The 16467-nt window shown below is 39.1% G+C and overlaps 1 protein-coding gene across 5 annotated transcripts in view; it reads left to right on the plus strand.

Annotated features, from left to right (window-relative positions):
• Positions 1 to 16467, plus strand: part of WWC2 (WW and C2 domain containing 2) — a 179430-nt gene that overhangs the window by 94461 nt on the left and 68502 nt on the right. For all 5 annotated transcript variants that reach the window (XM_084627437.1, XM_084627435.1, XM_084627434.1 and 2 more), the window contains 5 exons: positions 262 to 338; positions 4303 to 4382; positions 12066 to 12195; positions 13971 to 14117; positions 15400 to 15473. In XM_084627437.1, coding sequence (XP_084483563.1) covers positions 262 to 338; positions 4303 to 4382; positions 12066 to 12195; positions 13971 to 14117; positions 15400 to 15473 — 508 coding nt within the window. The remainder of the gene's footprint in view (positions 1 to 261; positions 339 to 4302; positions 4383 to 12065; positions 12196 to 13970; positions 14118 to 15399; positions 15474 to 16467) is intronic.

The raw sequence follows: 16467 nt of genomic DNA on the forward strand, positions 1-16467 counted from the left end.
ATCCTAGAGGAAGAGTTTCTCCTCCCTTAAATTTTTGAACTCACCCAAATGATGTTAGCAAAAGTAGACGAAAATGTGTTGAGAATTCATTAATTATTGTCACACAGAGATGCTGACTGTACTGTAATAAGAGGTACACCTTAAAAAATGAATATCTATTTTATCTGCACTATTACGTTAACCTCACAGTTTTGGCGCTAAATGAACTCTTCAAGATTTAATGGTTGAAAGTAGTTAAATTTTTTTTTTTTTTTAAATAAGTATTCTCAGGCTCCTCATCCAGCACAAAATATGACCCTGACATTCTGAAGGCGGAAATCTCCACTACAAGATTAAGGGTAAGAATACTTAATTTAGTTCTACTGGAATTCTGCTCATAAGGTTCGTGACTGCAGTGTGCTGAGCTTGGGCTAGCAGAGATTCAGATTGAGGTCTTTTGCACCCAGACATTGAAACCACCCAGCATTCTGGCTAAATGCTACTCAAGCATTTAATTAAACTGTTAGCCAAATCATCCTAAAAATCAATCCAATTAATTTTTAAAGGGAACACACTTAACTTTGAGAAATATATTCATTGGTTTAAATATGCCTCATAATTTATTTCACCTAGAAAATAATTCAGTAATTGATTGATTCCTTTTTAAAGGCGAAAGCTGGGAAAGGAGAGGGGAAAATCCTTTAAAAGTGCCTAGTATGTGGAGCAACACCCAGTGCTTAATTTAAAATGAGATCCTTTTATTTCTAAAATCAACTTTGGGGCTCTCACAGCAGAATTGGTTTTAAAGTTGTAATGACCAGGATAATTTGGGACTTGTTTTAATCTGCAGATACAAAGTAGTGAACATAAGTGTGCTTCTGTACACAACTACTAAAAGATTTCTGCATATTATAGGCATTGGATTTGGTTATCTTTTTAATAATATGAAAAATAAATAGTTTGATTTATATTTTACACTCTCATGAATTAACCTTAAATAAGGGGGAAATGGTATAGAATAAATTTAAAATCTAAGTAGGAGGAGGGAGTTCCGTTATGTGAACTGTGGCAAACACTGCATTTTGGACAATTTGCGTTGTCCATTTGGTACTGAATTTTTTCTCTTGTCAAAACTTGGTGCTTGAATCGGTGCTAAGGATACATAGTTCTGTATGCATAGAATTTACACAAGGGGTGCCAGTTATAGAGCTTTCAGTGTCCCCTGCTGGACAATTCCCAGCATTTACAGCAGCCCCAAAGTTATGTCTCCTCTTTATATGTAGTCAAAATCACAATTTAGTGTTATCAACAGCCAATATTTGGAAAAATTATGACATCACGTTTAACTTATTTTTTCACATTAACATTTAACACACACACCATACTGCAGTAAATTTGCTTCCCAGATCATGCGCACCCTTCCCACTCCTCTACCAGGTTCATTATTGCCAGTTACTTAATTTTTAGGGAGTGGCTGGCCAGCAGATTACAGAACATATTTCAGCAGCAAGTTTCAGGAACCCTTGAAGAGGTGGGAGCCCTCTGGGAAGAGGGATTTAAGCCTGTAGGAGAGTCTGACAGGACAACAAGGCCAGGGTTGGGAGAAGAACAAGAGCTTCTAAAATAAATATGATGGGGAGGGCAAATGATTGCCTCTACATGTGGATGGCTCCCTTTAGGAATGGCTAAGGCATTTAACCATATTTATTTCCAGAAAACTGGCAGAAAGCTAATGTTTGTACCAATATTTAAAAAGGGTAAACAGGATGACCTGGGTAATTATAGGTCTGTCGGTCTGATGATTCCAAGCAAGATAATGGAGCAGCTGATACGGGACTGGATTAATAGAGAATTAGAGGAGGGTAACATAATTATATGTCAGTCACCATGGGAAAACAGATCTGTCAAACTAATGTGAGATCTTTTTTGATGTGAACACAGGTTTGGTTGATAAAGGTAATAGTGTTGATGTAATGTACTTGGACTTCTGTGAGGTGTTTGACTTGTACTGCATGACATTTTTGAGTAAAAAAAAAACCTTTGATATAAAATTTACATGGCACACATTAAATGGAGTAAAAGCTGGCTGACTGATAGGTCTCAAAATGTAATTGTAACAAAACCCATAGTTAATCATCAAAATTATATTAAAAGTAACTAGAAATTTTGACACAACCAAGTTTTTACCATTTTCTCCTGGCAAAGAAGCGAACCCCACTACTTTTGTCTACCACCACTTTCCCAGTACCCTTCTTGTGACTTACATCGGTCTAATCTCACATTGTAAATTCCTTGGAGTAAGGGCCTTGTCTTTTTCATTTTCCTTGTAAAGCAGCAACTCTACCTGTGGTACCATATATAAAGAATAGACAATGGTGGTATAGAAAGACTATATCTGCATTAGTTTAGGATGTCTGTGCTACTTACTTCAGAGTAGCAGCCGTATTAGTCTGTATTCGCAAAAAGAAAAGGAGTACTTGTGGCACCTTAGAGACTAACCAATTTATTTGAGCATAAGCTTTCGTGAGCTACAGCTCACTTCATTGGATGCATCCGAAAGCTTATGCTCAAATAAATTGGTTAGTCTCTAAGGTGCCACAAGTACTCCTTTTCTTTTTGTGCTACTTATGAGTGCTAAAGCCATGATTTATAGAGGTCATTCTAACTTAATGAGTGCCAAAAAACCTTAATATGAAACCATCCTGTATTCTATTTGCCCTGATACAAAGCCCATTGCAATAAATGGAAAGAATTGATTTTCATGAGTTTTGAATCAGACTCTATTTGCTACACTTCACAGAAAAGAAAATTAAGGCTGTTTTGAGGGGCAAAAAATGTAATGGGTTTTTTTTTTTTATATTGCTTATGAGTCAACTATATGGTTCATAGTAGATGAAGAAGAGAAATGTTATTGAATACAGTTTTTGAAAGCTTTAAAAGTTACATAAATAACACATAAATACAAAATAATGTTGTAATTTTAAATATCCTCTATCTCATGACTTTCCAGGGCTGGGAGCAAGTGCTGTGTGTTTCACTGGAAAGGGGAGAAGCTCCATTTTCCAAATGAGACAGCACTGATTTCTAGCCCTTCTGATTTGTATATTGAACCTTAAACTGGTCACTGGTGCAAGACTGAATATTGTATATCCTGGGCTTCTGGCAAATGTAATATTGAAGCTTAAAGTCCATCATGGCAGGGGAAGGTAGGAAATATTTGGCAGGGTTTTCATTTTCAAATAACAATTTTTTAAAAAGTTAAAAGTAGTCCCAAGGCAGATTGGCTAGTGTGCAGAGTGGAAGTAAGGCTGTCAGAGGTGTCATAAGTGCAATTTATCACAAGACTCCACAATTTCATGTGGGTATTACTGCCACAATGACATCTGTAATGTGTTAAGTAATTATTACTTACTTTAAAGGGACACTGTCCCATAGCTGGCCTCCACAGTTAAGTTTAGTTTATTTGAAAAGTTTTGACATGACATTTAAAAACCGTTCCAACAGAGCTTTTTGTTGTCACTGACAGACATTTTTGGATGGCACATCCCAATCTGTCTGTATTTGAAATAGCAACATTAGGGTGAAAAAATAGGAATATTCCTTTAATCCCCATTGGACTGAGGAGATTTTTTTTTTTTTTTGGTTAGAGTAGGAAAAGTGTTCTCCTCAAATGTTCCTCCTAAATAAATATAGTTGGTGTGTATGCGTTTGTAGCCAAAACAGACCAGCCTTGTGATTGAGAATCTAGAAACTGATTTGTTTAGAAACAAAAGTGAAATTGACTATTCTGTTCTTGTTTCCAGGCTGAGTGAAATGCAAAAAGTAAACAAACAGCCTAAACAGACAAGCCAACATACTAGTTTTATAAAAAGGAACAGTTCATGAGGAGACTAGGAACACTTTCTCTTCTGACTCTATTGAAATATAACCAGCTGAGAGCTTCTTGGAATGACCAAGTGAAAATATTATAATAGAAAACTTAAAAAAATCTGACTGGCTCTCTAAAATAGTTACCATGCATGCTTAACTGGAGAAAAGTAAATTACATTTTAAAATTCTCTCAGGTTTAGTAACCTAGTGTCAATGCTAATAAGAAATGTGTTTTAATCTGATGTTGTCCCTTTAACACAGAGGTAAATTGCACACAGACATCAAGAGGATAACAGAATGCCTTTTTTTTATATAACTGCTAAAAAGCATCACACACAGCAATTTACCTTTTTTTCTGATCTAATGTAGAGTCTGTATTAATTGTTGGAAACCATGTGTTACACTATTTAAAAAGAGGAATTTTCTAATTCTTGCTTTGATTTCACACAAAAGGTTAAGAAGCTGAAGAGGGAGCTCTTTCATATGAAGCAAGAACTGCTCTATAAAGAACAGGGCTTTGAAACATTGCAACAGTAAGTATAAGAAAATAATTGAAATTAACTTAAATAATTCATTCTACTTGTTAGGCTAAACCGAATACAATTATGATTGCACAGATTTGCAGTGAAAAGACTAGGAATAAGAAAATGGCTGGAAAGAATCCACCAAAAATAAACTGTTTCCAAAGGGCTAAAGCTTTTTTTATTAGGCTCCAGAGAATCGATAGAAACCACAAACCTGCTTTGGGAGTAAAAAAAAAAAAATCAGTAAAACAAGTTCCATCGCATATATAACTTGCCCATTACACCAGAGAGTGTTGGAAGAGGGTGGGAAGGAGGCTTTGTCGTAAGTCCCATAAGAAGTGCAGTTAGATCCTGGCTGCCCCTTCAGCTGGAATGGAGAGAGAGGTCTGCTACTATAAGGAGGTATGAACAGTGCACAGCAGAGAAAAGATCAAAATGAGTTGCAGTTTTGGGAGTTAAGGGAGATCTCGCCTTTTTAAACTGATCACTCTTGAGCCCTGCACCATGAATCTTCTCAGGCTTGATCTACACTACAGAGTTTGGTTGCTGTAAGGCAGCTTACGTTGACCTAATTATGTCAGCGTCTCCACTATAGTGCTGCTTCCACTGAAGTAAGCGGCCCACTGCACCGACATAACTCCACCTCCACGAGAGGTATAGTGCTTATGTCGATGTAGTTAGGGCAACACTGTGTCTCTGTAGACATGGGGTTACTTATATCAGCTGTTATATTGGGCACTGGCAGCCTGAGCTGTCAGGGAGTGTAGGCTCACTCCTCCTGCTGCCGCCTCCCAGTGAGGGATTGCAGGGGTCGGAAGCTGGGGGATCTCCAGCTGTGAGGCCCCTGCCGGAGTCTAAACATGAAATTATAGTAGCTAGGAAACAGACAAAAATGGCAATTTCGCTGCTGCTAGGCTTCCTGCTGTGAAATTGCAGCCTGCTCCGGCTCACAGATATGAACCCGGTACCCTGCTGACAGCTCGGGCTGTCAGGTTGGGGTATCCCAGTGGTGAGCCTAACAGCTGGAGACGGGGGAAACCTCTGTGAGCCCCATGCCTACGGCTGAGGATGTCAGCCAGAGGGTTTCAGGGCTCCAGCTGTCAGTGTCCCACAATGCCTGACTTTAGTCAGTGGAAGTGCTCCTGGCTAGACTAACCTCACTAACTAGCGATGTGTTATTTTCCTTTAAAGTCAAGAATGTTACACGGGGTCTAAACCCTAAAATATATATGTTTACACCTTTATAAAATAAATACAAGGATTGGGACTTCTGCTTTCACGTGGGCTCATCCTGGGTATTATATTGATAAAACATCCAGTTGCACCACATAACCAGTTGTGTACCTGCTCAGTATTGTGGATGTTGAAACAATTTCAGATGAGAAAAACTGACCGTTACTGTAGCTGTTAGGTACACATGGTGTCTTTGGTTCAATTATGTAACACACTTCACTGAGACATTGGACCTCCAGTCTACTTTGTGGTTTTTTCCCAGCCTCAATTCCACTGACTTCTATAAAATTACAAAAAACTGTATCGAGACTCAGACTCAGCCTCAGACACTGAGACCACAGACTCAGCCTGGGTTACCCCTAGCAGCTCTATCTTCTCCCTGCAGACTTGGGCTGGATCTGACTGATGTTCAAAATGTCTGCCAGTTTTACCCCTGGTGGAACTCACTACTGGTTGGTCAGGAGTTTCCAGCTGCTAGCTAAAGGTGTATGTACATGCAGGAAAGTCTGTTGTTATGAACGAAGCCTTCCATGCCGGCTTCAACACAGCTACTTAGCAGATTAACTTCCTGCACTCCCTCAAGTGTGTTAAATTGTAACTACTTGTTCGCAGTTACTCACAGCACTATACTGCCACCTTGTCTGGGAATGTTTCCATATCAACTCAGAGCAGAGCAGAGACAGCAGCTATAATTACAGCTGCTAAGGTTTTTGGAGGATCACCAGACAATAAGACAAAATGAGGAGAAGCGAGTTAATAACCATACTCTAAAACAGCTCTATAAACTACCTAGGAGCAGGAAGTGGCATAGTTAGGCTAGTACCATGCACAGGAAAACAATGCAACTTTGTATGTGTCATGGAAATGTATAGCAGTAATTGGAAAACATGTTAACGTGTAGGTTAGCAAGGCCTCAGCCATAGATTGCATCAGTAAATAAAATAGTGCAACTTCTGAGCTGCCTGATGGGCTCTAAAGGTCTCATACTGCAAGGAGTTGATTTAATTCCATGGGAGTTGAGGATGCTCAGCACCTTGCATAGTCGAGCGGTAACAGCCTGGTTTTCAGAGGCTCGGAGCACTGGCGGCTGTGCTTCACTCCTGCAGGTCAGGCCCTAAGTGACTAAGCATTGCTTAGAACTATTACTAAAGAAACTGACAGCATGTTGTGACCCGGTACATACTGTAGCTGTCACCTTGCTAACAAACACGTTTTTCCTGTCTAGTCTGAATAGCATTTTATTAATACCATTATTTGTATTATGGTAATACTTAATGGTCCCGACTGAAACCAGGGATCCTATGGCTCTGAGTTAGGGGTGAAAATAATTTAAAGGACTTACCAGGACGCCGGAGTCCTAAGCAGGGGGCGTGGCCTCAACCGGAAGAGGCAGGGCCTTTAAATACCCAGGCCCTTTAAATCAAGATTTAAAGGCCCTGGGGCTCTGGCTGCGGCTGGGAGACCCAGGGCCTTTAAATCACCCCTGGAGCTAACAGATGCAGAGGCGGCTGGGGGCTCCGGGGCAATTTAAAGGGCCCAGGGCTCCAGCCGCTGCTACTGCAGTGGAACTCCGGGCCCTTTAAATCTCTGATGCCGCTACCCCAGGGCTCCAGCAGCAGGGTTTGGTCGGCAATTTAAAGGGCCCAGGGCTCCAGCTGCTGCACGGAGCCCTGGGCTCTTTAAATCGCCAGCCTGCGGAAGTTGGTCCGGTGCGGCATGGCATACTGGACCGAACCGGCTTAGTTTCACCTCTGCTCTGAATACAGGACAGTCACATAATAATAGATAGTCTTTGTCCTGAAGAACTTACAAAGGCACTGGAGAAGAGAATTATTATCCCTCGTTCACTGATAGTGAACTGAGGCACAGAGAGTGTGACTTGTTTAAGTTCACACACAAACTGGAAGAGCTGAGAATTGAACCTAGATCTCTCTGCTCCCCTGTGCAGTGTCAGGCTATCGTTGTGGCTTATTCTCCAAAGGTATCTTAACTTGTTTTAACTAAAACATACTATAAACTACGTCCTGTGTAGTTTAATAGAACACTTTTACACAACCTGATTCTCTGAGATGGAAGAAATTCCTGGTTCAGGAAACTGCTAGCAAAAAAAAGTGAACACAACTGTTGCTGCTTCAGTCATAGTGCGATGAGAACAAAGGATGGGGATGTAGCTCTAAAGAGAAACTAAATTATTTTCCTTCGTGTTGGCATATAGAGACCAAAGTCAAAGTGGGAGTGGAAGGCATTCAGCAGCTCATAATATCAGCTCCTTGAACTCTTTAATTGTGAATAAAAATGAGATATTAATTATTTAAATCTATAATAGGATGAGAGGAGGGAAAGGGAAAAGATAATTGCCTGGATTTATTTAACTATAAATTAAACTTCACTGGAGGGGCACTTTAAAAAAAAAATAAAAAAAATTCTGAAGCTTAAAGTAATAAAAACTCATGCCACTGTCTCTGGATTAAAGGTTAGCCAAGCATGCTGGCTTTATTATATTAATGCAACAATGAAGTATTGTTTTAAAGCAGTTTGCTTGCAAGTAATTCTGATAGGACTCCAAAGCATGTTTGAGAAACTGTCAGCAGCATACCACAGGAAAACAATGGACATTTGTTGTAGAAATTCAGGCAGTCCCTTCTGAACAGCACTAATCCATTAATTTAAAACAGGAAGACAGAATATTTTATGTGTCCGAGACTCTTCATGTCCATCTTAATTATATACAGAATAAAGAAGTTGCAGTTTGAATGTGGCACATCATTCTATTAAGCAGCATGCAGTTTATTACCTGACCACTCATTATGGCATGTCCTATAGCTATTTGACCTTAGAAATGAGGTAATTCATGAAAAGTCAAGTGACAACTGGCAGTAAATGTCCCCCTGCTCATAAGAGTTTCTGATGTAAATTGGAACCCAGTTTATTTTGTCTGTATAAAACGAGTGCTGAGTGGAAATGTTTCACAAGCTCTTATCTTTATTTCTAAAGCCTATTCTTCCATCACCTCTCTGTTGGGTTATGGTCTCAGTGCTGTGGCACTGTATTCGAATCATGTGGGCTAATAACTAGGTTGGGCCAAAACAAACATATATTTCCACTTCTGTAATGTGCACCCATTGCAATTTCCATGTGTGATAACTGCCTTTGTTTTATGGTGTAAGTGCTCTGGACAAAAAGAGCATTTTTCTGCTGTGAAATAAAAATGAGTCAAAAGGTAAATGTCATGTTTGGTTTGCTGTGGGTATTCATCTTTTGTTTACAGCTACGGAACAAAATTTTCAAAAAGATACACCCAAGTTTCTGTGCAGAATGTGTTATGCACACAGCTGTCAATTAAACAATTTGTGCAGCACTTGCGGATAAAACTGAATATTTGGCTTTGGCAATCCTTTCAGAAAATATGGTCTACCTTATTCCAGCATTTATAATCGTTGGCACTGGTTTTGTTTTTTTTTTTCATTACCAAACGTTTTCACATGGGGGACAAAAACTTAGATTTGTGTGTGCAGACTACATTTCTGCACACACATAGCCGATTTGCTTAGAATCATAGGACTGGACGGGACCTCAAGAGGTCATCTAGTTCAGTCCCCTGCGCTCATGGCAGGACTAAGTATTATCTAGACCATCCCTGACAGGTATTTGTTTAACCTGCTCTTAAAAATCTCCAGTGATGGAGAGTTTTTCCTAATGTCCACCCGAAACCTCCCTTGCTGCAACATAAGCCTATTGCTTCTTGTCCTGTCCTCAGAGGTAAAGAGGAACAATTTTTTTCCCTCCTCATCCTAACAACCTTTTATGTACTTGAAAACTGTTACCATGTCTCCTCTCAGTCTTCTCTTTTCCAGACTACACAAACCCAATTTTTTCAATCTTCCCTTATAGGTCATGTTTACTAGACCTTTAAATCATTATTCTTGCTCTTCTCTGGACTTTCTCCAATTTGTCTACATCTTTCCTGAAATGTGGTGCCCAGAACTGGACACAATACTCCAGCTGAGGCCTAATACACAATACTAGGACACAATACTCCAGTGGGCACGGAGTAAAGCGGAAGAATTACTTCTCGTGTGTTGCTTACAACACTCCTGCCAATACATCCCAGAATGATGTTTGCCTTTTTTGCAACAGTGTTATACTATTGACTCATATTTAGCTTGTGGTCCACTATGACCCCCAGATCCCTTTGCACAGTACTCCTTCTTAGGCAGTCATTTCCCATTGTGTATGTATGCAACTGATTGTTCCTTCCTAAGAGGAGTTCTTTGCATTTATCCAGATTATTTTGAATTATACTCCTATCCTCCAAAGCACTTGCAACCCGTCCCAGATTGGTATCGTCCGCAAACTTTATAAGTGTACTCTCCTTGCCATTATCTAAATCATTGATGAAGATATTGAACAGAACCGGACCAAGAACTGATCCCTGCAGGGCCCCACTCGTTATGCCCTTCCAGCATGACTGTGAACCACTGATGACTACTCTCTGTGAACGGTTTTCCAATCAGTTATGCACCCACCTTATAGTAGCTCCTTCTAGGTTTCTTTTGCCTAGTTTGTTTATGAGAAGGTCATACGAGACAGTATCAAAAGCTTTACTAAAGTCAAGATGTGCCACGTCTACTGCTTCCCCCCATTAGCAAGGCTTGTTAATCTGTCAGAGAAAGCTGTCAGGTTGCTTTGACACGATTTTTTCTTGACAAATCCATGCTGACTGTTACTTATCACCTTATTATCTTCTAGATGTTTGCAAATTGATTGCTTTATTATTTGCTCGATTTATCTTTCTGGGTACAGAAATTAAGCTGACGGGTCTGTAATTCCCTGGGTTGTACTTATTTCCCTTTTTATAGGTTGGCGCTATATTTGCCTTTTTCTAGTCTTCTGGAATGTCTCCCATCTTCCATGACTTTTCAAAGATAATCGCTAATGGCTCAGATATCTCCCCAGTCAGCTTCTTGAGTATTCTAGGATGCATTTCATCAGGCCCTGGTGGCTTGAAGACCTCTAACTTGTCTAAGTAATTTTAAACTTGTACAAATGCAGTTCCTTACACAAAATCTTGAACATGAAAAATTATGGCTGCAATTCTAGCACCTACTTTTGAAAACTGGATCTTAATGTCCAAAGTCAGAGGGAAAAATATAGTTCTCTAATATAAGTATTCTTGTAAGTAACTGTGCATGCACTGGATGCTCAGTATGACTTCTGATCATGGAAGTGTTTATGCATTCCTCACTCACAAGATTAACATCTTCAAGTGAAGATGGTGGACGATGAAAGAAGCAGAAAATGAATTGCATAAAAATGTATTCTCTACTAGGTGCTGATCTTTGTGAAGATGCCTGTTTCTGTTTAAATTCTGCAAGGCACAGCTGTAATAGTTTGCACAATACTATGAAATATTCAGTAAAATAGTACTAGATAGGAGAAATGTGTTTATAAATGGCACTTGTTAAAGTAAACATGGCAAGACCAGATGAAATACTTTTTGTCTTTATGTTCTACGGAGTAAACATCTAAAATGAAAATAAACAAAAAAAACCCCACCAACTTTTAAAAATCATTGATATTCCAAGAATTGTTTACTCTGTAAATTACCTACTATATGGCATATGATGTCAATTCTCCAGAGATTCTGTGGGTAAAAGAGAGCCTGGAGATTGTCTGTGTGAACAGAACTGCTGCTGTTAACCATAGAATGCCTAAGAATAGGATGGATCAAGGGACGCTGAGCCAAGCTTGGTGCTGTTGTTTTCTGCTTACCTGTCAAAGTGCCACAGCATGGATCTGGATATGTGGGGGAGATGAGCGGGAGTGTGTAAAGTAACAAAACAAAAAATTCAGACTATACTGTGATCATTGACAGCAGCAAGAATTCATAATTCCTTCCCCTCCCTCCCCACAATTAAATATTCAAAGTTAGTATTTTATTTAAATTGCACCCAAAGGCTGTGTCTACACTAACAGAATTTAGAAAAAAAATGTCATCAGTGCTACCACCAGTTCAGCTGTATTCATGTTAATATCTGCAGGCGTCCTACTTTTATAGAAGACTCCAACAGCTTCTGATCTCTTTACTGTTGAGTCATTAACCTTGCTGCTGAAGTCTTGTCTGCACTGAGGATTCCAGTGCTATTGCTGAATTGGTGGTGCCACTGGGCATTTTTTCCCAAATTTGTCTAATGGGTACATAGCTATAGAAACTCTCCAGCTTGGAACTGGATGTGGGATGGATTGATTTTTTTTTTCAGTGCATAAACTAAGGCTTACATGATAAACATTTTAATGAAAACTTCCTTTCCCTTTTTCTGTTAAGGTAAGTAGTTATTTAAATAAGGAAGCTGTCTGTCTCATCCCCCATTCTCTAGAAATGAACTGTTCCTAAAATGGACCAGCAAGGATCATTGTTTTCTTTTCTGTGTCAAGCATTCCCAATCTGTCTTTTTACAGAATTGATCAAAAAATGTCTGGAGGTCAGAGTGGGTATGAACTGAGTGAAGCCAAAGCCATTCTGAGCGAGCTGAAGTCTATCAGAAAGGCCATAAGCTCAGGAGAAAGAGAAAAACAAGATTTAATGCAGGTATTTGTACTGATTGATTGACATCAACCCCTCAAGATAACAATTTTTTTTTAAATCCTAACCTGATTTAGTGGTGGTAACTACTCTTCACTTGTACAATGTCTTTAATCAGAGGAACTCAAATAATTTTGCAACACTACATATACCAACTTAGATGAAGAAACTGAGGCATTTAAAGATTACATGATTTGCCCACGGTCACACAGCAAGTTGCTGGCAGCGTCAGGACGAGAACATAAATATCCTGGCTCTGACCAGAAGTTCCTGTGGTGGTAATCGCTTTAAAAGAGCCAAGCATTAACCATACAAATCATAGCTCAGAGAGAGAGAGAGAGAATGCATGTTAAATATTTTTCCTCCTGTACTTAAGAAACCTGGGGGAAATCCTGGCCACATTAAAGTCAATGGAAGTCTTGCTGTTGATTTCGGTGGAGCCAGGATTTCACCCTGAGTCTAACTTCCACTATACCCATTCCGGAAAACATGTTTTGGCATAAGTAGCTAATTAGTCAGTTAGTTGACTCACTTAACAATAACAACAAAAGCGTCTTTCTTGTCATTACACAAAGGGTCATAATGTACCCTTTACTTTGTCTGAGAAGTCTACTTGTCTTAAGCATTTGATTTATTATCTTTTTATCTTCTGCATTTGTGTCATATATTGATTTGATTTAATATTATAAAAATGAACCTGTTGTGAATGCAAGGTCCAAGATTAAATTAGCATTTTCTGCCTTTTTATTTTGAAATGGTTACACTGTTTACTTGGATCAGCAATTCTTTATAAAATATTAGGACATGGAAAGGTTGACTTTCCATCTGCATATGGAATACAAAGGGTTGAAAGATAACAGAGCTCTCTTTCCTTTATTTCATCCTGTCCAGCAGATCACTGAACTTTACTGTGTATTGTGCCATGAAGTTCGATGGACAAATTTGTTTAATTCATGGCACTGCCTGAACAGTAATTTGCCAATATAAGCAAACTAGTTTCATAGGTTGGGACTGGAATCAGGAGACCGTGGTTCTATTCTTGTTTCTGCCTCTCTCTTGCTGTGTGACCTTGAGCAAATCACCCTCTTCAAGACTCAGTTTCTCCATCTATAAAAACAGAAAAGACCATTTATTATTTATATTGAAGTAGTCCACAAAATCTTCTCAAGGTATTCCAAGTACAGGGGAAGATGTAGTGTCTTCCCCAAAGACAGCATACTTCATCTTGAGCAGCTTTATAATGGAGATGTGTTTCTGGGTATAAATAAACCAGTAGAGCTATTTGGATGGCTGGATAACTTAGTGCTAAATGAAAACTGAATGTTTATTCTTTTGGGATTTTTGATTAAATGTCTCAGATACAATTTATGTATGGGATCCTTTTCAGATTACATTGTGGTCCTTCTGCTCCTGAAGACTCTATTGTGCCTTTTAGAAACAGCTTTCTTAAGGGGTCTCCCATGCATTCCCCTCTGCAGCTGGCCAGCTGTGCTGGCTGGTGCAAAAAGGACATGAGGTCAAGGCTCTGATTCTTCTCTTGGAACTTTTGCGGTGGCAGGTGGTACTAGGCTTATGCAGTCCTGGCATTCATCTGAATGCAGCCTGAGTGGACATGTAAAAGGAAGAGAGACACTCAACTGTACACCTCCCCAGGTCTAATCTGGAGCTGAATGAGGAAATAAGCTTCACACTATAGTGCTTAAACTATACATTGATATGTAGCAGTGGTGAAATGTTCCTGAAGTGCGAAGATGTAATAGTAAAGCATTCTCTGATTTCAGAGCCTTGCAAAGTTGAGAGAGCGATTTCACGTTGACCAGACCGTTGGGAGATCTGAACCAGATTTGAGGTCCAGCTCTGTAAACTCTCATTTGTCTCTCTCTAGACAGACTCTGGATGCAGGGTCTCAGACAGACATTTCTGGCGATGTAAGTCCTTTTTATTTTGGCAAGGGTAAAGGGAGAATGATGGTAGAATGCTGCTGTTGATGGGATTGGAATCTTTACTCTTATTGCTGTGTGTGTAACTAGGTGTAAGGGAAAATTACCTACCCCGGTACCGGGTAAGTTTTTTTTTACTTTCCCCTTAAAAATTTAATCTGAATTTTTATTTCAAATTAAATAAATAATTTGCCATGAAGCCTTTGTATAGTAATCTGATTTTATCAAACAATTCTTACATAATATAGATGAACAGTTCTATAACTGGGAAGTATTTTTTATTTATTTATATGAGCCGTTTTATCTTAAAACATATTATGAAAGCCAAGTAACATAGAGGTTAAGTTTAAAGCTGATCTCTTTGAAAAACAGGATTTCAAAATTACCTAATAATTTAATTTTTGTCCAGCTGAAAACCAGTTGGTGAATTAGCCTTTCAGTGATTGTCATTAAAATCTTCTGTATGTAGCTAACCTAGACACCTGTCATGAGTTTGCATTCAGAAATGTTTATCAAACATTGGCATTTTCCTGGGCGTTCATGAGCTAAATGTATAAAGAAAAGATTGTATTAGATTTTCAAGACATAGGCGTTGTCTATACTACTCTGGTAAATCGACCTAAATTACGCTACTCCAGCTACATGAATAACATAGCTAGAGTCAGTGTAGCTTAGGTCGACTTACTGCCGTGTCTACTCTGTGCTGTGTTGATGGGAGACGCTCTCCCATCGACGTACCTTACTCTTCTTGTTCTGGTGGAGTACCAGAGTCAACCGGAGAATGCTCTGTGGTCAATTTAGCGGGTCTTCACTCGACCCACTAAATTGACCCCACTGCATCGATCGCAGCAGCGTGGATTCCCGATAAGTGTAGACATGGCCTCAGGGCGTAACTTAGGTGTGGTTTTAGCAAATGCTATTCCATTGAAGTTCTACTTTGAATTCCATTGAAGTCAGAACTTTGGATGAAACCAATGTGGTTCAAAGTAGGATTTCAGTGGTGTCACAGCTGCTTACACCACATCTGAATGTGGCCCTAATGTCAATTTAGCAGTTGAAAACAAAAATAAACAGAAGAAAAAAATCACAAAACATTATGAATTTGAGTAGTGTATTAATTAGACCTTGTACTGAAAAACAGTTGGCAGACTGTGTTGCTACTACTGGGCATGTTTTCCATTTTAAGTAAGTAATTTCTGTAGTACATGCATTTGCTTTGTGTTGTGGATGTGTCTTGTATAATAATAAAGTTGATTTTTTTTCTCGACAGATTGGAGTGAAAAGTAGATCAAATTTAGCTGAAAAAGTCAGACTAAGTCTTCAATATGAAGAGGCAAAAAGAAGGTAATAGGGTTAGTTGCTTTGTTAAATTAAGTAGAATGTGAATTGGAACATGTTTCAGCATATAATGCATTCTGTAGCAGTACAACTAATCTTGTGCTTGCCATGCCATGACATCTAGTGGAGGGTATTTTTGGACAAATTGCAGCCAATGCATTCATTTCAAGGCTGTTCTCCTGTTTCTTACTTCTGTCAGAGACTTGAGTACTGGTTTATTCTTACTATAAAGTACAAGTTCTAGTTTAATATTAGTTCATGTTTAGAAACAAAAATACAGACGTACAATACAGAAATACAATAATTTGACTGCAGTTCACAGGATTAAGGAAGTGGAGTAAATTAAGTGTTAATTCCCAATCTCACAGAAAGTACTGGCAAACCCTTATGCCCATGTACATCCCACTGCAGGATCAGGGCTTCAGTTTACTATGGCACAAGTGGCTTTTTGGTTTTACAGAGTTGCTTCTTCTCAGCGTGCGAGTTCCAGTATAGTCTCTGATTGGCTTAATGATCTCATTTCCGTTGGGAGCCTGGATAAATTAACCAATTGTAACCTTTTGAATGCTTTGCCCCGGGAGAAAGGAAATCAATATCTCCACAACTGATGAATGTGGGATGTCCTTCAGAGAAAATGCTGCAGTGACTGCTCAGAAAAGTAATGAAATTTTGATTAAAGGCTGCCACAACACCTGTGTAAACCGGTTTTGCAGGGCAGAGTTGTCCTAAATTGTCGGTTGCACTTGATTCTTCTTGACCACCAGAAAATATTATGTAGCACTGGGAAGAGATTTACTATACCTATTTATCAGAGGGGTAGCCATGTTAGTCTGGATCTGTAAAAGCGGCAAAGAGTCCTGTGGCACCTTATAGACTAACAGACGTATTTGAGTATAAGCTTTCGTGGGTGAATACCCACTTTGTCAGATGCACGTCAGATGCATATTATGTCTAAATATGTTTATTTAGACATAATATGTGCATAGGTCACTTGTAACTA

The sequence above is a fragment of the Lepidochelys olivacea genome (genome assembly GCF_965140295.1).
Source record: "Lepidochelys olivacea isolate rLepOli2 genome assembly, chromosome: 4".
NCBI classification, from domain to species: domain Eukaryota; kingdom Metazoa; phylum Chordata; order Testudines; family Cheloniidae; genus Lepidochelys; species Lepidochelys olivacea.